Source organism: Camelina sativa, chromosome 20 (genome assembly GCF_030686135.1).
Source record: "Camelina sativa cultivar CO46 ecotype springtype chromosome 20, ASM3068613v1".
Taxonomy (NCBI): Eukaryota; Viridiplantae; Streptophyta; class Magnoliopsida; order Brassicales; family Brassicaceae; genus Camelina; species Camelina sativa.
The window spans coordinates 31,554,479-31,579,841 of record NC_141899.1 but is presented as its reverse complement, the minus strand read 5'-3'; the positions used below and the strand labels follow the sequence as shown (position 1 = coordinate 31,579,841).

The following is a 25,363-nucleotide window of genomic DNA, read 5'->3' as shown; positions in this document are numbered from 1 at the left end:
TAACGATTATGGGTGTACATGTTTTTTTTTGTATCATTTCTAACATGCACTGTAAACAATGTTTTCCTCTAAACAATATTACAGTCGAAACTAAAACAAAATCGAAGATAGTTTAACAATTACCAGAAGTGTATTGCAATTACCAGAAGTGTATTCAAAGGGCAAAACAAAAACAAAAACACAAACTGAACTGAAAATGATACTCTAGTTATTACATGTCTTTCGATTATGTCCTACTTGATTGCAATGACCACAAGTGTATTGTTTTCTTGGTTTTTTTCCTTTTCATCGCAATCTCCAGAGCAGACTTCATTCTTGAATTCTTTGGCCTTCCAGGTTTGTTTTTAGGTATCGGTGGTAAAGCAACCTTGCTCACAACTTGTTCAGGAACTGGTGTACCAAAATCTCTTGGCATGATGGCAGTTGCATAGGAATCACACAAGTAGCTTCTACGGAAATAAGGATGACACATCCTTATTTGAGATATGTTCCTCTTTTCACAAGCCGCAATCGCATGTGCACAAGGCAACTTCTCCAAGTCAAACATGCGACATGTACACCTTCTATATTTCAAATTTACAACGTGGAGAGATGATCCACTTGTAACTTGTACTTGATTAGCATCTATATCTTGCACAGTAAGTAGCTTAGCATACTCTACACGACTCTGTAAAAAAACATAAAATCATTATTAGTTTAACAACAAGTTATGATTAGAGAATATATACGACAATAAGAAGAGAAAATATACATGTAGAACTTTCTCAACACCACGAGTTAGAGATGTAGTCATTTTTAATGCATCATTCCTTCGATCTGAAAACCATCTAGTCATCATGGACCTAATTGTTTCTAACAGTTCCACAATAGGATAACTTCTAGCGTGTGACATCACCTTATTCATTGATTCTGCAATGTTACTATTAAGCAAGTTGTACCTATCACCAGGGAAATGTGCACGTGTCTAGAGTCGCACATCAGCTTGGACAAGGTAATGATGAAGTGCAGGGTTCAAAGCTTCAATCTGATCAAAAATGGTTTGAAAATCGACTACTCTGTAAGCATTCGCCCCCTTCTTAACCAAACCAAATGCTTCCCGACCTTTAAATCGAACCAATATATTTTTGTACAAGTGGTATGTACATATTCCCCTACTAGACTTTGGATAAACCTCCTTAATTGCTTTTCCAATAGATTTGTGCCTATCAGAAATTATGGCTAGACCTTTGTCATCTGGTATCACACATCGGAGTTGCTTGAAAAACCAGTCCCATGATTCATCATTTTCTGTATCAACCACGGCCCATGCTATAGGAAAAATCTGAAAATTGCCATCTTGAGTTGTGGCCGTCAGAAGTGTCCCTTTGTATTTTCCTTGTAAAAAAGTACCATCAACAACCAACACTTTCCTCATGAAAGGAAATCCATTCAAGCTTGCACCATAAGCTAGAAACAAGTACTTAAATCTATCAGCATCATCAAGTTCAAGCTGCGTATATGTTCCTGGATTTGCCTTAACATGTACAAGTAAGTATTTAGCTTCATATAACCACTCTCTGGACTATCCCTAACCAATTCACGAGCATGTCGTAGTGTCCGATATGCCTTCCAGTATTCCATCTGCAAAACGAATTATTAACGATAACGTTAGCTAAAACTGTGTTAAAAATATTGAATCTTAAACCAAGCAATGTACCTTGATCTGAAAGCGTTTGTTTAACGCTTCTGCAACATGCATTGGCAATACCTTCGGCCCAACTCCACCAACGAAATCCTTGTACAACGCTCCTAGAATCTCATGAGTTGCTTGTCGGGTACATGAAGAACGCTCTGTCACTGAACATGTATGTTGTGAAATAAACACACAGACATGAAACGTTGGATAGTCTTTTCCTGTTGTAGCTCTCACCCTCCACTTACAACCTTTTACCCAGCACTTGACAATTAGCAACCTTGGGTTCGATTTATATTTGTAGTAATCGAACTTCTCTACTACGGTTAGTATTTGCAATCGTGTCTCCAAATGCTTCTCTGTTTCATAACATTGACCAATAGCCAACTTAAGAGAAGACAAGTCTAACTTTGCAAAATTATCATCTTCCTTTTGTTCTTCAATGAATATACATGAACTTGTCTTCTTATTTGGTGAAATAGCAGTAGGTTTTTCTTCTTCTTCTTCTGGTGCAATCCCATACATGCTAAAATTTTCATCATCAGAATCTGTTCCATCGGAATCATCATAGTAATCAAATCTCATTTCTTCATCGTCCACTTCTGAATCTTCATTAGTGATGTCTCCGTCAGCCAATTCAGTATCTACTTCAACCAACAAATTATCATCTCTGGCTCTTTTTCTCGATCCACTCTTAACTTTAGCCGTCACTTCAACACAAAGTCGTAACTCATTTGGTTGTTACAGTCTAGAATTCGACCCCCTCTCTTATTATTAACAACAAACAACCACTTGACTTCATCAAAGATCCATTTGCCACAAACCACAATCACGTGATCCATGCCAATCCCAAAAAAAAGAAAAATCGTTTAGAAGATTGAAAAGGAGAGATATAATTGACTGTGAACCCAAAAGGAAAAAACGATGTTCAATGGAGTATAGGGGCGCCGTCGTGCTATAGATGGAGAAAAAATAGGAAACCGTTTAGGGAAAACCCCTAAAAATTTAATGTTTACGTGACATACATGGAAACAAAAATAAAAAAGTCTGCCACACCTACAATAAGTCTGTCAATGTTTAGTTCAAAAAAAAATCTGAAACAAGTCTGTCATTACACCTATAATAATTCTGTCAATGTTTAGTTCAAAAAAAAATCTGTCACTATATAAAAATTAAAAACTTTCATAACCAAAAAAAATGACTCGAACAAACAAAAAACCTGTCACAACATTAAACAAATTTGTAAGGTCATTCTAGTAATTTTTATTTTCCATAAATAAATCTGTCAACAAACGACACATTAATAGAAAAAAAAAACAAAAACTGCCATAACATAAAATAAATCTGCCATAACGTGCTACAAAGTGTAGGTCAGACTAACAATTTCAAATTTTGATTAAAAATCTGCTATCTCTCTGCAGATTATTGGTAAAATTATTAAAATCTGTTGTAACTAAAAATAAATCTGTTATCAATAAACGTCAAACTAGTAATTTTTTTTCCTCAAAAAATCTGTCACGTTTCAACAGATATTTAGTTTAAGAAAAAAAACTGTAACAACTAAAATAAAAAGTCGGTCACAAATTATAACAAACCGGTAGAAATAATAACAAGTCTATTGTCTCGTTTAAAAAAGTCTGCCGTTTGGAAAAAAATCAGCTGTAAAAAAAACTGTTAGAACTGATTTTTAAAAGTCTGTCGACCAAAATAAATCTGCCAAAGTAAATCTGATACCATTTAGAAAAAAACATGTGACAATCAAATTAATCTGTCACCACATACCACAGATTTTATAATTTTCCCTCTCCTAATCGCTGGAAAATATTATAAGGGTATTATGGTATTTTTTTTTCCTAACAAAGTCCTAAAGGGTATTTCAGACATGAAAATAACCCAATTGACCTTAATATTTTAAGAGTTAATTTAGCAATTATTCTCTTGTTTTGGGTTAATCTAGTAACTTTCCCTTAAAAATAAGAAAAAATTAAATCTTCAAAGAAAAATTAAACAATAACATTTATTATTTCTTATCAAACAACATATATAAACAATAATAACCACGCATATATATGAAAATAAAACTTATAAATTTAAATTTTATTTTGTTAGAAATTGAAACAAAAATACATTAAAACAAGACTCATGTGATTTTAGGTGACCGAAGTGGTTGTGTAGGAGTCACATTATCGTAAAAGCCTATAACTTAAATATTCATGAGAATAGAGCAGATCATTCCCAGATGGATCATCATCATTCATCATCTGCATGTCAATCAAAGATAACTTGACATGTGGGAGAAAGCTTTGTGGATGTAATAAGCTTCTTGTAGCTCTCTAGCTCTATAGAAGAAGAATATGTGAACCTTATAGTCAGTTTCTTAAGAACTGCTGAATTCTCAAGAAAGTAATTCACTAGTTGAATCCCAGTTTCACCATTTATCATCGTCTTAATCTCAACATACTCCAGCGTATATATTAAACATCAAGGCACGTTGGTAAAGTCCACTTGCTCTGGATCCACTGCTACAGAATAATCCTGCGAAATCAACAAGCTGAGTTTACGATATGTTTCAGCAAAGTTCTTTAGCCAAATCACAGATTCGATGAAGTAGATTCTTATGGTCAGGATGAGGTTTTTCAGATTTGGACTGCTCTCAAGAAAGGCAGACAACAGTTGTAGCGAGGAGCTCCAGACCGTAGCCTTCAAATTATACATGTCAGCTATTTTTCACAGAGAATTAATATACGTGAAATTTTAATATATGCATCAGAGAGTGTATATATGAATATACCTTTAGATTCTGCAGAGAGAGAATCATGTGTCGTACACTAGATATCCCGGTTAAGAAATTACAGAAAATACTATGCCTAATGTCGATCTTGAACAAGGAACTCAGGCTTTGTACCACAATGCTATCAGGTTTAACCTCATCAACACTCATATACTTGATTCTTGGAGCATCAATCTCAACAGAAAAATCTGTATCACCCCTATTCATTGCAAAATATAAACAAAGGCTTTCCAGAGTCAGAGACCTCAAACGCAGAAACATCACAACTTTTTTACTCGAAATGTCAAAAGGCCTAATCAGCTTGAGATCTTCAAGAACAGGACATCCTGAGATGAGCTTCTCCACAATCAAAGGACCATCCTCACCGTGACAAGTATTTAATAGAAGCATGATCTTCAGGCAAGGTAGAGAAACAGCAAACTCTGGATTCTTTAACTCTACATTATAAAGAGTCAATGTTAGTGCGGGATTTAGCACCCCCAACATACCGAACTAAACCCAAAGATAATTCGATTATTTAACCGGGAATCCGATTAAGAACCCAATTGGGTATTGTTTGAGGCCTGTTCGGAAGAGGGAAGCCCAGCCTTGGAGACGAAGAACCGACTTTCCAATTCGCCCGGTGGCCGACTCAAGGAATGAAGCAACTTTCCTTATCTTAGTCCGTCTTATAAGGAAAGTTAATATATTATGTAATCTATGTACATGTATAAATAAGGAGAGACTTCTCCATTGTGATCCATCCAACATCTAATACAATAATTCAGTTTTTCCATTGTTCTTAGCAAAAACCCTAGTTCGCGAGATCTAAATCCCTTTTCAATTTCAAAGCTTAGATCAACTTTCTAGAGAGATTACTTCTTTGAATTTGTTTCCCTCACTAAACAAATTCATTGTGGAAACCTAGTTTCTACAGTCAAGGAGACCAATGTCTTGCTCTTGTAAATGTTCTGACGTATGAAATCATCTCTGTGAAAAGGATTCATCACAACATTCAAATGTTGAATTCCACCATCGACCATTGTCACTACAAAAAATCAGGTGTGTTGTATCATTTATTTTTTTATCACAAAATAGAATGAAGTAAATTTAAATTACTTATTTTCAAGTGAAGCAAATAAAAATGATTAACATCAATTAGATCATTTGATGTTATAATTATCTAATTTAAAAACAATTTAAAATTTACATCAATTAAAAACTGATGTTAAAAAAAATATATTTAAACAATTAATAAATCTAATTAACTATATATTTGTGAGTGGAAAAAAATGTTTTACGCGTTAATTTTTTAGTTTCTTTGTGAGTGGATATCCGGATCCGGGTTCTAAATTATTTTTTCCATTTACATTGGTTTGGTTAGAACACCATAAGACAGCTAAATATAATATATATAATACTAGCAATGGACCTGCGCTACGCGCGGTAGTAAGATTAAAGTGTAATACCAGTTTTATTGTATAAAGTAATAAATATATATATATTATTTTTTGGGGAAATTTTACAAATAGTAAGAACTAATATATAATATAGAACTTTAGAAGACAAAACATATAATTTGTAAACCAAAGAGATGGAGTTGTTAAGCTAAATTTTTCTATATTAATTTTACCATTGTTCTTAAATTGCAATAGACACGCGGTACGCGCTGTAGTTACTTTAAGGTGTAATTTTACTTTTGTATATTATTTGTTTCTGTTTACGTTATGTCTACTGATGCTTTTTATATTATTTATAATGTCTACTGATGCTTTTTGGTTAAAGATAGTTTATTGAGTAAACTTATGGGTGCTTATAAAGTGAATGAATTAATCTTCTGAAATATATCTATTATATTTATTACTAACAAATCATCCTAATGTTTAGTAAACAAAAAGACTGAGTTGTGTAGGTAAATTTGTGTATATAGTTTGATTATATAGTTAGAGAATTTTAAATTAATGAAACTGGTGTGATAGAGTTATTTATTTCTCTACGACTCAGATTCTCTTAAATGTGTTTGTATTTTTTTGTTTCTTTTTAAATAGCTTTTATTATATGAGCTTGTACGATATCATATTAGTATTTGCTTCTCAATACTTGTGTATTTGGATTAATTAGTTAGTGGAGTATTGTTAAAGTTTTTTAAAAATGTTTATTGCTACATTTGTATTTTCCCAGAATTTTATTTTATTTGGTTGATGGTGTGGGCTTGTATTTCATTGAGTTTTAGGCCCTTTAGTGGTACGATTTTTGTATTGGTATTACTTATGTCACCTTTTTTTAATTTGTGAGGTCATTAATGGTATGCCGACCATCCATTCTTCTGATGTACAGGAGAGGTTGAGCTCTGAATTTTTGACAGTTGAATTTTTAATTTTATCCTCTTTCATATCCACTCAGGGTAACTGTATTTTGTTAATTGGAATTAGTAATCTTCTTCATCTTCTTTGTGCCTTCCGATCGCTTGTGGGTAATTGGTTCTTCCCTGGTTTCTTCCTTGATTAGAACTGTTAATTCGACTTCTTCTTGATTTTCTATTTAATTAGGTGATGTTTTTTGGGGCTTGGTCTAACGAAGTTGATTTAGTAGTGCCGTTTGTGATTGTATTTTGATTAGCTGTGGTTTTCGTTCCCTATGATTTTTTCATTTTATTTATATTGTCAGTTTTCGGTTCTGTTCAATTGATTTTGGAATCGCTTTGCAATTTTAATTGAAATCCTGTTTTTGTGCTGTAACAATGTCTGAATTTTTATCACCTATGGAACCTACTATCAGCTGTATTTATCTGTTTCTTTTGTTCCCCTGGTATGATCTGTCTTCTCTAATGTTCTTTTCTATTCTGGGTTTGCTTAACTGTGTTTTTGGTTTGTAGTGCTTCTTAATACATTTTAATTTTTCCCCTTATAGGCAAAGACCATTTTGCTGATCTTTGTTGCCATCTTTGATTTTTTTAAAAACATTTATGTTTCGTGTCTTGCTTCTTTTTGGTTTTTTATTAAAAGAACGTCTATTTCGCTTGTTTTTGGTTTTTTATTAAACAAACTTGTAAAGAAGTCGAACGGTGGATATTTTGAGAATTATTACATCATGATAAAACTTGGAAACCATATTTCCGATTGTTAAGTTACATGAAGAATACAAACTTGATCATTTGCTTGTAGTAGTAGCATTGTTCGCATCTAGCTTCCATGTTATGTAGATTGCAGTTGATGGTTGGGTGAACTGATGCCAATGTTGCGTAGTAGCAGTGTAATTTTTCGACATTAACTTTGTGTAATGACTTCTTGATATTTTTCCAGCATTGATCTCCTTTTCCTTTGTTCTGTTTCCAGCCTAGCTTATCCAGCCACAATTGTCCTTCTTCTGTGTCACCTCTGCACAACATGACAATTCCATAAAGGTACATACCGTTTTCATAACTACCTGCTGCTGCTATTTTCAAGTGTTCCAAGCCTTCTTCTGTGTTGTTCTTGTGAAAATATTCCTGGATCCCTTTGATGTAGTGGGCCTCGGCATTCCCACTTGCTATGCATTTTTCCATCAGATCTTGGTATTTGTTTAGTGCTGCTAGTGGATGCATTGCTAGTGGCCTTAGGTTGATATTCTTGTACACTCGATGATCTTGGGCTGCTTTGGCTAGTTTTGGTGATGTTAGCATAACATGTCTGACTGTCCTTCGTGAAGTCCGAGCAGCTCTTGAGATAATATCTCCTAGGACGTCGGTTGGTAGTTCGTCAAGTGAATAGGAGGTGTTTGGTATCATTTTGGTGAAGTTGAGAAGTATATTTTTTAAGTGTTTTCCCTTTGGTGATTTATAGGGTCGGTCTTCCTTGCAGTTTCGTTTCTTCGTGGTTAAAATATTATTCTCCGCATGCCATTTATTTGTTTAAACTCGACCTTTCATATTGACGTGTTAATTAGTATTGTCCGTTACTCGTTATAATCATTAATTTAGAACATTAATGTTTCAGTTATTTGGCTGAGTGGGTATTGATATTTATTTTGGTGTCCTTCTATATTTTCTACCGTTTTAAAGGTATGTAAATTAAGTTGTGTTTGTTAAAAAATTAGAATGGTAAGAAATGAATGGTATGTATATTAAACGTTTTATATTTTGAATGTTTTAAACAATATAGAAACCTATTTTTAATTTTTCCGTTTAGTATGTGTTTTAATTTGGTAGTCTGACTCCTACGATTCATTATGTTAGGTAATGTATGTTTGTTTAATATTTTCCCGATATTTTGGTTTTACTGTTGGGGTACCTTTTGTTGGCCTTTTGTTCCCTTTCTAATCTCATATATTACTTAAGATTACAAAATTCGAAGGTCATACTTTTGGAAAACATACTATATTGTAGTTCTCTAAACAAAGAAGTTTGTTAGAAAATGAAGTAACAATTGACAACATTGTTCCTCATTGATGCATTTCTTATAAATCAGTTGCCCTACATATTGGACAAATTCTACTTTCATAGAGCCATGCAATAATACATTCATGGTGGTAGATATGGTTACATTTCAGTCTGTTGATTTCAGCAACCCCTCTAAATGATTCCAAGCAAATAACGCAATCTTCATTTTCCTCTGCTTCGCTCGGTGGTTTTTTTGTTGTCTCCAGATTGGCAATGAGCATCTCTGTTGTAACGATGTTGTTTGCCTGGAAGTTGTAATCTGTAACTATGAAATTTATAAGAATGGTCCTATCGCTTGGGATTTCTGCTATTAGTACTGCGTTGAGAAATTGTAGGAACCATCCTATCTTTACTCTTGCCTCGTTGACTGGTATTCCATGAGATGCTAGATGGTATAGTAGGTTACCTCTTATGCTTACCAATGTTGATCCCTCGTAATTTCTGTGGAACGGGATGTGGATCTCGATTAGATGTTCACCTGTGTGTGGCCTTCTGATTGTCAGGATGATTGTATTGACGCTCTGTATTGTAGTAGGCTGAGTTACATAGGAAAAGGTGTAATCTCTATTTTGGTAGTTGGCCATTTTTGCTCTCTGATTGTATTTTTTAAGATTTTGTTATTGTTCTTAGGGAAAACTATATGCAGGCAATATATATAGATGGCCTCGGGTTGTTTTAAAGGGTCATGCATTAATGTTTTTATGCTTATAAAAAGTTTTGACCATATGGTTTTTTTAAGTGGCTGTCGTTTCGTTTTTCCTGTAATGTATAGTGGGGCATTAAAGTTGTAGTTATATCGTTCTTCTCATATGTCAAACCGATCCCTCGTATGTGTTGGAATTTCAATATATCATTTTATTTTTGATGAGCTTTAAAATTGTTGACGTATTGGTTTTATAAATAATTCACCATGCTTGTACCGGATCATTTCTATTTAAATTTGTATATGGGCTGTCTTTTTTTCTTACCGTAGCGTTTTGTTAATAGGCTGTAGCCCAATTTGTCCGTCGAATTGAAGGTCCATTTTAGTGTTTTTAATATTCGTTTTTTTGTAATTGAAGTTGCCGTCCTTGTACTTTTGTTTAATTTCTTTGCTGCTTCTTAACTTTTTATTTTGCAAAGTTGTTTCTTGTTGAAAAATGTAAATTTTTTCCTTTACTGTTTTATGCCATTTTTTTGGGAGATATGATGACAAGGTAATAGAGAACCTGTTGTAAACCAGCGGATATTTCAGTATCTTGTTTTCTGTTTGTAGACCAATTGCATGATGTGGTTCGCTTTTTTGCTCGTTAGCTGCTACTATTTCGGTATTTTTAGTGTAGTTGCAGTAATAAGACATGCTAATGTTGACTTTGTTTTTATTTCGGTAATAATGAGTTGGGGACAACTTGTTTATTCCTACTTAGGTCTCACTGTTACTCGACCTGTCAATTTTTTTTTGTTTGTGGCAAACATTGATATGGAAACATGTTGCTGTGAATCTGGGCATAGTTAAATTAAACCTTATGTTTTAAAATATAAGTACTGACAAAGCAATATGAAAAAGAGCAGAGAAAGTGAAAATCGCTGAAAGTAGTTCAGATACATTTTTTTTTTAATGCTAATTGAGGTTAACAAACTTCCTCATCTGTTTGTAGTAGTAGCACTTCTTGCATCTTGTATCCATGTCATTGAGCTTGCATATCTTGTTTGGTTTGTTGTTTCTTATGGATTGAAAGTAGCATGGTTTCTTGATGATTTGGATGCCTTGGAGAGATAGTTTGACGTTGCTCCAACAACGATCAGATCTTGTCATTGATTTTACCCATTCAAGCTTATCCAAATGTTGTTTACCTTTCTCTATGTCTCCCCTGCATAACATGAGAATTCCATATAGATAAATGCCTTTTTCATACAAACCTTCAGCAGATGTTTGGAGATGATGAAGGCCGATGTCTGTGTTGTCATGGTAGAAATATTGTTTGATGCCTTCGATGTAATGAGCTTCAGCGTTTCCAGTTTGTAGACATCTCTCCATAAGTGCTTGAAAGTTGTGTAATGTTGCTAATGGATGCATGTCTAGTGGCTTGAGGCTGAGTTTTTTTGTAACTCTTTCATCTTTGCAGGCTTTTGCTAGTTCATGAGAGACACGCATGCAATGAACAATTTCTTGACGGCCAGCTTTTGCAACTCTGGACATAATTTCGCCAAGAAGATCTTGTGGTAAGCTTTCTAAGACTGATAATTTTTTATTTGGAGGCATTTTCGCTGTTGATTATGTCGTATGAATCTGCCTTTTCGTTTGTGCTCATTATCCTGGTTATATAGTTGTGATCTCTTTGGCGTTTCAGATTTGCATTACATCAATTTACTTTTTTAGAATTGCATTACTGGAGGTAGTGGCCATTGATTACAATTATGTTAGTGGGAGTAGTGGGCAGGCGGATCTTTATTGTTGATTTATCTCCGTTTTTTAGTTTAATTGAGCGGATGTTGTGGGTCTCCGTTTGGTCTTCTGCTACTCTGTTTGTATTTGCCGCATTTGGTATATTTTTGCAGGCCCTTTTCATAACTTATTCTGGATTGGTGTTGTTTCTTTTTCTATTATCTCAATCTATTTTAGCCCATTATTCTAGTGGTCTATAAGCAATAGAAGTTAGTAGTCTCATCATTTGTCAAATAATGGTTCGTTATAAAGATGTATAATACATATGTGATAATTTAAAAGGAACGTTAAAGAATTTAGATTAAGCAAGTCTTGTATTTGAAAATGTTCATTTCTCTGGAGTTTTTAAAAAGTGTACGTAATTGCTTTTGCTGCAATTTGGGGGTTGGAATAGAGGCGAATTAGCCAATGAGTTCTGTCCTCTTCTTTTACCTGAGATCAATAATTGAAGAAAGTTAGTTGAAGTTCCGTCAGTTTAAAAGAGGAGCTCCTATAAAAAAATTTCCTTTCTTCGACATATATTAAAGTGCTTAAGCAGCGTGAGTTAGCTTAGTACCTCTTTAAGTTGTAATGTTGGTGAATACTTCTTTGTAGACAATATTCATGACCCCTCCAGTACCATGTTTGTCTGCGGTAGCGTCTAGGATTTTCAAACCTGAGTTCGAAGTTACACGAGATAGAGCTACATACAACTGCCTGTGAGTGAAGACTGAATGTGGTAAATAGAGAGCAACTTGATTCAAACTTTGTCCTTGACTTTTATTGATGGTCATAGCATAGCACACCCTAATTGGAAATTGCTTTCTTCTTAGGGTGAAAGGATGCTTGCTGTCATTAGGAGACAAAACAATTTTTGGGATGAGGACTTTTTCACCAACATGGGTGCCCGTGAGAATTTCTGCCTCGATTATCCTTTGCCCAAGTCGCGTGATAAGAAGCCGCGTACCATTGCATAACCCTTTCTTCTGGTTTAGATTTCGGAGGAGCATTACAGGTACACCTTCTTTCAACCTTATCTTGTGGTTTGGTAGGCCTGGAAACTCGAGTGAGTTTAAATATTCAACTGTGTATAAGTTGTTCCAGTCGCCTCCTGGTGCCAGCTCTGTTTGAATTGAATCTGAGCTTAAATACTCTGTAATGTCACCTGCAACTTTTGATAGTTGATAATCATTTATTTCGAGTACAGTCTCATTGCGAGGAGTGAGAATAGCCCTTTCGGTTAGGTACTGTCGTTTCTTGTAGCTCTCAGGGAACCTTGGATACGCAGCTGTTGTAATCTCTTCTAGATGGTTCCCTTTGTTTGGTAGAATTAGAGATTGGTTTATTGCTATTCTGCGACCTCCTCCATCTTCATCAGGGGTAGTGCTTGCTGACATTGAGGTTCCATCCCCTACTGTTAAAATCCATGCTGCAAATTCTGCATCTGATTGGTCAAGTCTGAGGTTTTTAGACAAATTGAATATTTGACATGCAGGCCATAGATGAGAACGATTAATAGCAGCTTGGACGGTGTCTTGGCGGCTTCCTTGGGGAACAACAGGTAATATCTGTCTGAAGTCTCCCCCAAGTAAAACTGTTTTCCCTCCAAATGGTTTGTTAAGTGCTGAATCATCTTCTAAAGCCATCAGGTCTCTGATTGTTCGATCTACAGCCTCAAAGGCATGGCGATGGGCCATGGGTGCCTCGTCCCATATTATCAAGTCAGCCTTGGTAACTAAAGAAGCTAGCATTGTACCTGACTTTATTTCACATGTTGAACCTTCGTCGACTGTTATTGGTATCTTGAATCGTGAGTGTGCCGTTCTTCCGCCAGGTAGGAGCAGAGCAGCTATACCTGCTGACGCAACTGGGATGACAACTTTGCTGATCGAACGCAACTTTGCTATTATTGTCCTGTATAGGTAAGTTTTTCCTGTACCTCCAGCTCCTTGGACAAAAACAGTCTCCCTGATTTCTCTTCTACGGATTTAAAAACTGCATTGTAGACCCGTTTCTGCTCTTCAGTAAGCGATGGAAATAATTTGCTGTGTTTATCTCTTTCTTTGTCAGCGTCAATTTGCAAGTCTTCTGTGATGCAGCTTTGTTTCATTTTTTTCAAAATAACCTTGTTAGGCAATGGCATGCCTTCGAAATTCGAGAGGCATTTTTCATTCTCTATTAGTAACTACTCGATTTCAATCAAAGCATATTGCTCCATCTCAATGTCTTTGAGTTCCAAACCTGAGAAATTAAAGACCTTTCTTTTGTTATGCTGCACATCTTCTGCTAGGTATCTCCAGTTTTTGTCCCATAGTTCTCTTGGCTTAGCTACTTCACAATAGATCAGTAGGGTAACAAACAAATAGCGTAATTGGTACGCTGTTGCCCAAAAAGACGCCTCTTTTAGTACATCGTGCCACTCTTTGTCGTCGTCCAGTAGTCCTCTAACATAGCATGCTTCTTTATATGTTGCATATATAACTCCAGCCACTGTCTTAATGTCGTCAAAACATGTAGGACCTTTGACAATATTCAATAATACTCTGAAATAAAACAAATCTCCTGCTGAGGGGTGGATATGGACTATCCTACCAATTGCGAGACCTTGTTTCCTCCTACTCCAGGTCTTAGTAGTGTTCCACACATAATATTTTGGAAATTCCACATATGTAAGCTCAAATGCCTTCTTTTCTGACCTGTGTGCTTTGCTAGGTGACTCTTTCTCTCTTTTGTTATTTGCCATCCACTCAGTGAGCATTGTCTTCTCTACATCATCTCTTGTAAGAATGCTCTGTAAACGTTGCCTCTGGTCAAAAAGCAGTCTATGTTGATCTTGAAGATGTATCTGCAGTCGTATCACAGCTGGCTTGTGATAATGGATGTGGAAAGCAAATATTCTCCACACTGCTTCGCATGCAGACACATAGCGGCAATCAAGGTACTCACTTATTTCATCTACAGCCTGAGGTTCTTCTTTACTCGACCCTTGTTTTTCTTTCCCTTTTCTGGGTCTCACAATCACAAACGTAGCTTTGTCCACACCTTTTGTGATATACTTGAAAAGATATTTTACTGCGCTTGTCTTGCAACACCATTCGACATTGATATGTCCCTTATACTTTTTCAGCAAAGGTAGGTTGTGTGGTACTACATGTTGATTATCTAATCTTGTTCCACCTTTCAAAACAGATTTGGACTCATCGTTGTGTCGTCGGTAGACAACATAACCAGATTTGTCAATGGTTGTGTTCTCCACAAATTTTCGTGGAAACTTTTTACTACAGACACCATTTTCCATGCATGGTGAGTACGGTCTATCTAGACCACAGGGTCCATGCATCATATGTTGTTCTACCAGTTGAAATCCTTCCGGATCTTCTTCCTGATCTGGTAGTTCAGCCGATATGAATTTGTCTATGACAGCTGGTTCTGGGTTTTTGCTTGTACCTTCTAGCCAGAGAAGAATGTGTGCATGTGGGTCAGACTCAGAGTTTTGATGGGTGTCGACCTAGTAGAAGGAGAAGTGCAAAGAGTAAGTGTTATATGGTACACAAAGTAACAATATTCGTAGAATGAACTGTGTAAACGTTAAAAGAGTTGAGAATTCTATAGATACCATCTGCGAAGTCAGTGTTGTTGCTTGTATGTTGGTTAACTTGACCATATCTTTATCAAAAGCGACAAAAACGCCGTTTGACATCCCTTCGTTAACGACCAACTCAACACGGTATCTTTGAAATTATGACATTGTCAAAGAAGAGAATAGTTAGAAATCAAGTTACTAACTGATTAGAAAAACAATTGTAAACTATGTTGCTGTTAGTAATTTTACTTGACATCTCCGATTGCAGATGTTGAACCGCACTTGTAGTTATTGCATGCTAAGGACGCCTCCTTCTTGACCATTTTCGTCCCACACTCTCCACAGGAAATGAAACTCCACCCATGCTGACTTTGTATGTCCGTCACTGTCGCCGTGCATAAAAATTCAGCTTCCTATAATAAACCAGCATGGTGATAATAAAGAGGTTAAAGAGTGATAATAAGATGTTAATCACAGCAATGTAGTTATTTAACCAACACAAAAAGGAAGAAACTGCGATGGAAAACACCTCTGGATTTGCAGTGGCGAGAAACTGATTGAGTTCTTCGATGGATACATGTTCAATCTTCTCTACTCCATGATATGGTGCGATCGAATTGGTCCCATCTTTATCTCTCCCCTTCAACCTGTTTCTCGGTGTAATTAAGCGTTGGTAGAGGTTAAATATTTAAATTTAATAAGTTTGTCAAATATAAAAAATTTTAAACAACCTTTTAAATACCTTTCAGCAAACTGTTGTGTTGTTGTGCAGTCTCCATCACCATAAAACTTAGTCCCAGATGTGGCATTAAGATAAAGTTCACCTGAAGAGTATGGGTGGGTTTGAAATCAAAGATTTTTTTTATACTAGGTTAAACAATATCTGATGACAAACAATCAATAAGATGAAGTGTTTCACCTCCGAAAATCTTTGGGTTTATATTGGTCGCTAATAGAATGAAAGTTCCCTCCTCTTTCTTGCTAAAGAACTTGTCAAGTGAGGTTGCATGATCATCAAATGCACTTAAACGGACCTTCTCCCCACTGAAACAAGAGGCAACATCTGGTAAGTACACATATCGACAGAAGAATTACATTAACAGATGTATTTGATGAAAGAGGGTGAGGGTGAACCTTGCAAGACGCATGTGGACTAACATCCTTTCCAAAGTTTCTGACATCCCATTACGATACACTTTGGTGGATACAATTTCGCCCATAACATCTATTAAGGGCATAAACATATGAAATTCAATTCCCCAACCAGATATATTATAACATATCATTCCCAAGAAAGTCTACCATGAATGCAACCTAGTAAACACACTTTTGCAGAATAGTCTACATATTTAATGTTTCAAAACATGAACAAACCTGGCAGCTCCATATTGGTGTTCGCAAGCCTTAGCAACTCTTCATGTGTCTTTATGCGGAAAAACTCTTTAGGAATAAGACACAAGGACTCTTCTGCTTCCACAAATAGAGTGGCTGCTGTGAAGCATATGGAAAAGTGGAAGTCCGACAGCTTTAAACGAGTGTTGCTTCTGGTGACGTCAAACGCAGAGATTGTGTAAATTGCCCCATCACGCAGAGCATCTTCGAATTTGTGAAGGTGGGTGATGTAGATGGAACCTTGCATGACAGTAGACTGGAACCAAGGGAAAAATTAGAAAGGGTCACTAAATAATTGAGTTTCAATCAAAAGGGGACAACAGAGATTAATGGTACCTTTTCGTCAATGAGTAGGAAATCAACACCCATAAGTTGTCCACCTTTTTTGACGTTTCGCGCTGGCCAGTAACGGAGGATCCTACCAACAATTTGTTGATCAAGTCGACCAAGTTTGAGGTCAGCGAAAGGAACGAAAGCAGAATTCATATCTGTGAGAATGGATCAGTAAGTTGAGACAATGTAAATTGCAAAAGATTGCTATAAATAAAAAAAGGACTTACGAAGATTTAAGGAAGAAGTAGAGGTCTGTGCATTAGATGCGAATTAGATGCGAGAAGATGAAACAACATCATCAGCCGTTACCAACAAAAACTTCCAATTTGTAGTGAAACACATGGAAAGATCGATCAAAATATGGAGGAGTGGAGGAATTGAATATGAATAGTTTGTGTAGGAAGAGAAGATATTAAACGCCATAGCTCGCGAGTAAATGAAGGGAAAAACGTCTGAAGGTGGAGCGTCCCCGACACCAACGACCAAGAATATGACGGCGAGTAAATGCGTTAGTAGGTTTAGATGAATTTAGAAATGGTTTAGGCCTTTAAACTTTATCAGTTAGATAGGTAAATGATTGTTTTACTGGGCCTAATAAAATTCGAAAATCCATAAAAATATTAGAGAGAAGTGGATGTGGTGTTGGGTCAGTTTGATTGTTATGTGATTGTTTTTCTGGGCCAAATAAAAAGCGAAAATCCATAAATATTAATGAGAAGTGGATGAGGTGGCTGCACAAAAAAAGAGAAAAAGTTAACTTTATATATATAGATTATAAGATGTCAAGAAAGGTAGACATGCGGTGAAAGTGGGAAAAAGCGAATTATATATACTAATGTTTTTTTTTTTTGACGATTTATATATACTAATGTTTAAGAAGTCATTTTTTTCAAGTCACCGATGTGGGTTTCCAATCTCTCTCTTCTCCTCTAATACTTTGTCCCACATCGCTCCTGACCTATTTTCTTTCCCTTTTACTTCCTTATAAATATAGACTCCTTCCTATTCTTCTATATCATCGACGCCTGGGTCTTTTGGGCTTAAATGATCCATATGATTTTAAATCAAAAACCCAATAGTTTGAAATTTAATGTTTTTTACAGATAAAATTCCGGATCCGGATATCTGCCGGGGAACAATATTTTAAACGGTTATCCGTATCTCGGATATCTGGTGTCCACGGATCCGGATTCGGATATATAATATTAATATCCGCCGGATACGGATACGGATCCGGATCCGGATACCCTGAAAAACATCTCAGGGCTAGCGGGTATGCTCCGATCAGCGCCTACTCGAATGTGTAATCGGTTAGACGCCCGACTTTTAGAACATGTTGAAACTGATGCAAATATTCTAATCATTTGTGATAATTGACACTAATTTTAAATCAGTTTAACTAAATGACATAAATATTAACATCACTTAAATAAAATGATATAAACGTTGACATCAATTTTAAACAAATGATATATATTAACATTGATTATAATAATTGATGTAAATATTTGAATATTAGCATCGTTTTGATATAAACTGATACAAATTATTTGCATCGACAAAATATAAATCATTCATTAAAGTGATGCAAATTATTTTTGCATCACTTAAAACTGATACAATAATAGAAAATAAATGATTTAGTACCACTGATTTTTTGTAGTGTGTATCAATCAGCTCCATGAACTGATCTCGATAGCCATTGCAACCTTCATACCATATCTTGAACTTTTGCAATTGTGACCCGCGGTTAAACTCCAGAAATCAGTTCATAAACCTTCCGAAGCCTTCTTCATAAGGATAAGGGAAATCAACGGTGCATAAGTCAAGTCGAGGAACAATTAACCAAAGATTTCCCCATCTCTTGGATAACATGCTTGTCTTAACAGAATCTTTGGTAGGAAGTTCTAAGAGTATCTGAGTTAGCAACGAATCCGGCAATTCGTTTATTATATCGCAAGCCATCACGACAGACGAAACCCTAATAAGAACATCAAAGGTCTATATTAAATGATGTTTTAGTATTAAAAATAAACTAAAATTCCATGATTCACAACTCTAGAAAATAATATTATTATATAAAATTTGGTTTTAAAGTTACTAAATAACAAAATCGTGACATGTGTTAATTGTATCCATAAGATGTCGACAAGGGTCATTTCTATATTTACCAAAAAAAAGTATATAATTTTGAAAAAGGAAATTTCTAAACATATTATAAAAAAATCTATATAAAAGTAAAAATAAATAATTGTAGAGTAAAAATAATTATAGTTTAGTTTTACAACTAAACAAAAAGTTATGTCGATTTGGATTTATAAAGAGTGGTTATTGTTTAGATTTTACAATTAAACAGAAGTACATGTCGGTTTTCGTTTGTAAAAGAGAATTAGGGTACAATTTAGATAACAATTAAACAAAATTATATGTTAGTATGGAATGGATACATTGATTTATATCCATTTACAAATCTTATATGTATGTTACTATTAAAAGTGTATTTTTTTATACCTAAATATACTCTATGTTACAAATATATTTATCACCACCTAGAAAATGTCTATATGAACACATCAAGCCAACTATTTTACTTTCACTTCTGCATAGTTTTTTTATTACTAAAATTGTTGGCTCAAAAAACATTTTGAATAAAAAAAATATATTACATGATATACCAATCAATCATGTATCATCACAATAATATATGACCACCATGGAGAAAACTTCAGCTCCGCCTTCCTCCTTTGGAGAGATAACCTTACGTCCAACCTCTTCCACCTTTCTCCCTTGGAGAGAAAACCTTAAAATTTAAATGACGCACCCGAATTTGAGTAACAAATTATTACAATCGCAATAACTATTATAACATTAATGAAGTTCATAAAAACGAGAATTCAAATTTAGAAACTCAATAATCGGGTATATTTAACTTTAGCATCAAGAAATGCATTTAATATAGTATATATCACGTTAAGAATCTGAATATTATTCTGCGATAATGTTATCAACTCAATAAGGAAAACACTAAAATCTCTTTTTTATTGCTACAGATCGTAAACTCTTTGCTCATAAAGCATTTCTCATGTATAAATATCTTCACAAACAAAACACAACACCCATAACCAAAACCTACAACCGCATAGCTAAACAAATTGAGAGAAATAGCTGCAACATTTGCTTTCTTGAGAGATGTCCGCCCTTACAAGATGGTGTCGATGGTGCAAGTGAAAGTTCTTCACTTGTTGAGTCAATACACAAACAGCACAGGAGAAACCCTGGAGTTGATCTTGGCTGATGAAACTGTAAGAAGCAATCAATAAACATAATTTCCATCATTCTTATTTATTATTCACATGAATCTTGACACACCTACTTTAATCATTTCAGGGAATGAAAATCCACGCATCAGTCAAAAAAGACATGGTTACACGGTATGTTAACCATCTAATTTATGCTTCTGATAATCATGTTAAGTACCATTAAAAAAAACCTGCAAAAGAAATCTACCTGAAGTCAATCTGGGATTAGTCACTTATCTTTTATCCCAGATTTTGTCTAGACACATTCACTAAACTTAAAAGATCACAGTTGGAAAATTCTGAAAATAATATCGAAATAGCTTATCTCTTTAATCCTCAGATCTGTTCATGAATCATATATTGCTGTTTCTTATTAACCCGGGAAGATGAAAACAACACAAAGTAAACTACAAGAGAAAATGTTGGACTGCGTCAGTTGCGTGGAAGATAAAACCAGCCAAAAAAAAGGAACCGTAATGTTAGTCTCTTATCTTTTGTCGACAAAAATCAACCGTAGTTCACCCTTGGATTCATAGTTTCCGTACATGACCAGCAACATCGTCTTTGATATAAATCCAAAAAAAAAAAAAAAGCGTCAATAAGGATATATTTTTTATATATGGTAAGAAGCAATCAGACGAATACTATGAATCACTCAATCATATTTGTTTTGTAGAAATTGGGAATCTCGATTCAGCTAAAATTAGCCCAAACTCATACATGAATTCATCCATATTCATAAGAAATTAAACGGAAGCGGAAGTTTATAAAAGAATTCTGAAAACTAAATCCCACATGAAGTCATTGATGAGGAAGGATTAAAGAAGAGAATTAACTAATTGAAATCCGACATACCTTCATATTTCATCGCCCTTCATTTTGTAGATCACAAATCTAAATCGGTATGAGATATCCGAGTATAAACAAATGATGAACAAAAACCGATTACCTCTTCTTTTTATTTTTTAATCCTTTCCCTACTTTGTTATATTGTTCATTAGAAATTTAAGTAAACATACTAATGGACCTAACGATATACTAATAGGCCTCAAAATAATGATCCTGTTGTATATTGTATTTGTTTACACGTCCACAAACATTTTCCAAACAAACAATCTGTAACATCCTTTATCCTATAAAGCACAAGTTAGTGCATCAATATAATTTTGACATGTCAGCAAAAAATTCTATTATTTTTTAAAATGTTTTTTTTTTTAACACTGCATACTTTATTAATAATTAAGAAGAGGAAATGTTGGTAGAGCAAAAACTAGAGCGGATACATTGGGGAATAGCTAAATGAAATATAAACTCTGTAGCTTCACTTCTCTAAGCTTTTGCCAGTTTGTCTGCTAGAGAATTAGATTGTCGTGAAGACCATTGGAGGATAACAGAGTCAAAACGTCTTACCCACCCTTTAATGTCTTGGAGCCAGTTATTGATATCAAACCTGTTCGTTCCATCATTGAGAATTCTTACCAAAACCTGACAATCTCCTTCAAAGATTACGTTTCTGTAACCACTGAGCCAAGTTTGACGCATTGCAAGAACAAGACTTTGACATTCAGCTTCCAAAGCAGAGTTAACCGTATTACCAGTTCTTTGACCTGCTTCACAAAACCGACCTTGATCATTCCTTATAATCCAAGCAGCCGTTGAGCGACTCTCACTATTGATAAAGCTTCCATCGTAGTTACATTTTATCCATCCTGGTGGCGGCGGTTGCCATGATGTTGAATCATCAAGTCTATTAATGGGACGATGTGATCCGTGGAGATTACTACTTCTTTTTTCCGCATCAACTGCCAACCATTCATCAGTTTCTCGTTTAGCTTCCTTGAGATCTTGAAACCAGTTGTTGTTCCTGTTCTGAAACGTTAGCTTATTGCGGCTTGTCCAAAGTTTCCACAAGATCCAAAATGGCAATAATGATAGATGATCATATATTCTGCGATGTTTATGAAAGTCGAAAATTGCCTTCATCTTAGCTTCAAGTGTAACATTCGGATTGAGGAGACATGTGAGTGGTATATTTGAGGCACGCCAAATTCGCATCGCATGGGGACAGGAGAAGAAGAGATGTTTTGTTGTTTCCATATCCGTAACACAGCGTTTACAACTGCCATTGGGAGACATATGACGCCTTTCTAACTCATTACCAGTTGCTAATGCTCGGGACATTAAACGCCATAGGAAGTGTTTGAATTTTGGAGGAGTTCTTGTTTTCCAAATTTCATGTTTGATGTGTGGATCGCCATGAGGGGGTTGAGCCTGAAACTCAAAGTCTGGAAGGTGAGTAGCTAACCAGTACCCTGATTTAACCGTGTACATACCACTCTCTGTGTAGTGCCATCCAAGAAGATCCAAAACTTGCCACACACTTATTTTGCTACGAAGCACTGCATTAACATCATCAGGGTGAACTCTGTTTCTCACTAGACTTTTGTTCCAACCACTTCCATCTGAAAGAAGCAGACTATCAACAGTGCTGTTGTCTGGTTGAAAACCAGGATGTACTCTAGGCGGACGTGGAGGATGTGTTGAAAGCCAAGGGCTCGTCCATGTAGAGATAGTACTGCCATTTCCTATAGAAAACCGTAATCCTTTGCAGAGCAAATCTCGCCCATTTAGGATTGATTTCCATCCAAAAGAAGGTTGAGTTCCGCCAGTTGCAGTGAGATAGATGAATCAGAGAAATATCTTCCTCTTAAGGTTCGAGCTAAAAGGCAATTCGGATTTTGAAAAATTCTCCAGGCTTGTTTTGAGAGCAGAGCTTCATTAAACTTTTCAATATCTCGAAAACCTAGACCGCCCTCCTTCTTTGGATATTTGAGCCTATCCCAAGCAACCCAGTGGACCGGATGATCATTCTGGTTTTGATTCCACCAATAGTTAGCAATGATCTGTTCTATCTCCTCACATATGCCTTTTGGTAGTTTGAAACAGTTCATGGTGAATACGGGCATCGCCATTGCTATAGCTTTGAGTAATACTTCTTTACCTCCTTGAGAAAGGAACTTGTTATTCCAACCTTTTGTTTTTCCTCGAACATTCTCAACAATATATTGAAATAACTCCACCTTCTTTCTACCAAATTGTTCCGGAAGCCCAAGATACTTACCACATCCACCCTCATTGTGGATTTAAAGGAAATGCCTAAGTTGGTTTTTAGTTTGCTCGCTAACCCTCTTACCAAAAGTCACAGAGGACTTCCTTGTGTTAACCTTCTGACCCGAGGCTCTTTCGTACTGAGTTAGTATTTCTTTAATGGCTGCACAAGAAGCAAGGTTTGCTTGACAGAAAAAGAGAGAATCATCGGCAAATGACAGATGAGTGATTGAGGGACTAGTATTACTGATCTTTAGTCCTTTGATGAGTCCTTGTGTTTCTGCCCGTTTCATCATATGGCTTAGGACCTCTGCACATAGGATGAACAAATAAGGAGACAGTGGATCACCCTGCCTTATACCTCTCTCAGGTTGTATGAAGCCTTTAGGACAACCATTAATGTTGACCGAAAACGTGGGGGATCGTACAGAGGTCATGATCCATTGGATCCACTTTATGTCGAAACCAAACTTGAACAGAGTCTCCTGAAGGAAATCCCACTCCAAACGGTCGTAGGCCTTGGTAATATCAGTTTTTATCGCCATGTACGAATTAGAACATCGTCGTTTAACTTTTAAGGCGTGAAGGAGCTCATGTGCGATAAGAACATTGTCTGTGATGATCCGGCCAGGGATAAATGCTGCTTGTTCCTCCGAGATAAGTCGATCAAGATGCTGCTTCAGTCTTGAAACCAGGATTTTTGAGATTATTTTGTAGCTTACATTGCAAAGAGAGATAGGTCTGTAGTCACTAATATGTCGTGCAGCATCAGACTTAGGGATGAGGCAAATGTTTGTGTGGTTGAGGGTGCGATCAAAGCTGCCTGTAGTGAAAAAGTTTTGCACTTCCTGTATAAGAGTCACTTTTGTCGTTTCCCAAAAGTTCTGATAAAAGGCTCCGGTAAAGCCATCGGGGCCTGGGGCTCTTGTTGGACCAATCGAGAATACAGATTGCTTGATCTCATCTTCTGAGATAGGCCTTGTTAAGTCTGCATTAATCTCTGGGGTAACTCTTTGTTGGAAATCACGGAAAACATGAAAGTGGTTGTTCTGCGGGGTTAGATCACTCTTAAAAAGAGATGTGAAGTAAGACTGTGCCACCACTCCAATCTGATTATCCCCAAAATGTTCACGACCGTCATCATCTAGCATTGAGAACAGCTTATTTCTTGCAGAATGACTTTTGGCAGTAGCAAAGAAATATTTAATGTTTCGGTCACCACTTGAGAGCCAGTTTTTTCTGCTCTTTTGTCGCCAAAATTCTTCCTCCTCAGCATACGCAATACTCAGTCTCTGTCTTAGGTCTCTGATCTGTTGAGTAGTGGAACCATTTGTGTGAGCTTTATCAATCAATGACCTTAAAATCTTTATCTCTTCCTGCGCATTTGGCTTGTGCTGACGTTTCCATTTAGAAATTGTTGCCCTGCAGTTTCTTAAGCGTGAAGCAAGGCTGATGTCTTGATCATAACGATGACTATTCCAGCAACGGTTGACTGTATCCTGAAAACCTTCCCGATTTATCAGCCGGTTATCATAGTAGAATTGGCCTTGTCTTGGTGTGAAGTCATTTGAAATAGTTGTGATGACTGGTCTGTGGTCTGATTCAATAAGTTCCAAGAACTCCACATGAGATGCTGGAAACTGTGCTCTCCACTCGCTATTTACCAATGTTTTGTCAAGACAACAAGCCACATCATGCGAGTGTCGTTTACCAACCCACGAAAAGGGATCACCCGTGAACTTTAACTCATGGAAATCACAAATTTGGATCATGCTGCGGTAATCCGCAAACGAACTCTCTGGTCTAGGAGGCCCCCCTCTTTTCTCATTGTTGTTTTTGATCTCGTTGAAATCCCCTATTGCCATCCAGGGGCCATTTCTAGTTATTGCAATCCTTTCTAGTCGTTCCCAAACTAAGTGGCGAAGGGATGGATTGGGGTTACTTTCTAGTTATTTTTTAAAATGTTTATAAAACAAATTTTTAAGTGATTGTGGAGAGGAAAAAAAGCAAAAAGTGATATACGTACAGAATGTAAATCCAGTTAACTTGAAAAAAAAAGTGAGATCGTGGTAAAAAATATATATATACAAAAAACCTGCAAAATAATTGTGGCAGAAACACAATTTTTAAAAATTTGAGCGAGAAACAGCAGTACAGCACATTATGTAACCCTAAAATAAATACAGTTCCTAAAACCCCTACAACCCTAAAATCTCTCCCACTTTCCCCACGATCTTCTCCATGTCTCCCCACGATCTTCTCCATGTCTATATGCAATTGTTTCTTTTTGCAATTGAGCGTCTATTTATACGTTTTCATCTTCTTTGTGATTTGTTTATTACTTTTTTTAAAACCTCACCTTGGGCTCTATTATTATCTTTTCTG

General features: G+C 35.9%; 3 protein-coding genes, 2 long non-coding RNA genes and 1 pseudogene across 7 annotated transcripts; 1 reads left to right on the top strand and 5 right to left on the bottom strand.

The window, feature by feature from the left end:
- Nucleotides 1-226: 226 nt before the first annotated feature.
- LOC104772820 (uncharacterized) lies at nt 227-793 on the bottom strand. Its single transcript, XM_010497389.2, has 2 exons — nt 752-793; nt 227-667 (listed from the first exon to the last, which is right to left on the bottom strand). The coding sequence occupies exons 1-2, from the start codon at nt 791-793 to the stop codon at nt 227-229; spliced, it is 483 nt and encodes a 160-aa protein (XP_010495691.2).
- A 3,028-nt stretch (nt 794-3,821) lies between these two features.
- LOC109131395 (F-box/FBD/LRR-repeat protein At5g44980-like) lies at nt 3,822-18,536 on the bottom strand (annotated as a pseudogene).
- On the top strand, nt 6,747-19,727 carry LOC104771683 (uncharacterized). 2 transcript variants are annotated; one of them, XR_015592591.1, is made up of 4 exons: nt 6,747-6,915; nt 7,778-7,845; nt 10,965-11,061; nt 15,115-15,351. It is a non-coding gene; the product is annotated as an uncharacterized LOC104771683 (long non-coding RNA). The 2 variants fall into 2 exon arrangements; XR_015592592.1 differs by lacking the exon at nt 15,115-15,351 and adding an exon at nt 19,622-19,727 and having other exon boundaries at nt 6,766-6,915.
- LOC147919700 (uncharacterized) lies at nt 10,330-17,053 on the bottom strand. 2 transcript variants are annotated; one of them, XM_087504518.1, is made up of 11 exons: nt 16,799-17,053; nt 16,575-16,726; nt 16,221-16,494; nt 15,981-16,071; nt 15,766-15,890; nt 15,589-15,670; nt 15,376-15,493; nt 15,096-15,259; nt 14,880-14,994; nt 11,841-14,771; nt 10,330-11,716 (listed from the first exon to the last, which is right to left on the bottom strand). In XM_087504518.1, the coding sequence occupies exons 2-10, from the start codon at nt 16,722-16,724 to the stop codon at nt 13,449-13,451; spliced, it is 2,442 nt and encodes an 813-aa protein (XP_087360644.1). In that variant the 5' UTR covers nt 16,725-16,726; nt 16,799-17,053; the 3' UTR covers nt 10,330-11,716; nt 11,841-13,448. The 2 variants fall into 2 exon arrangements, with proteins under 2 accessions (XP_087360644.1, XP_087360645.1); XM_087504519.1 differs by having other exon boundaries at nt 16,575-16,656.
- LOC147919701 (uncharacterized) lies at nt 11,838-13,014 on the bottom strand. Its single transcript, XM_087504522.1, has one exon. The coding sequence runs from the start codon at nt 13,012-13,014 to the stop codon at nt 11,845-11,847; it is 1,170 nt and encodes a 389-aa protein (XP_087360648.1). The 3' UTR covers nt 11,838-11,844.
- On the bottom strand, nt 19,592-20,968 carry LOC104771687 (uncharacterized). The gene is made up of 2 exons (XR_764907.3): nt 20,726-20,968; nt 19,592-20,432 (listed from the first exon to the last, which is right to left on the bottom strand). It is a non-coding gene; the product is annotated as an uncharacterized LOC104771687 (long non-coding RNA).
- Nucleotides 20,969-25,363: the final 4,395 nt, after the last annotated feature.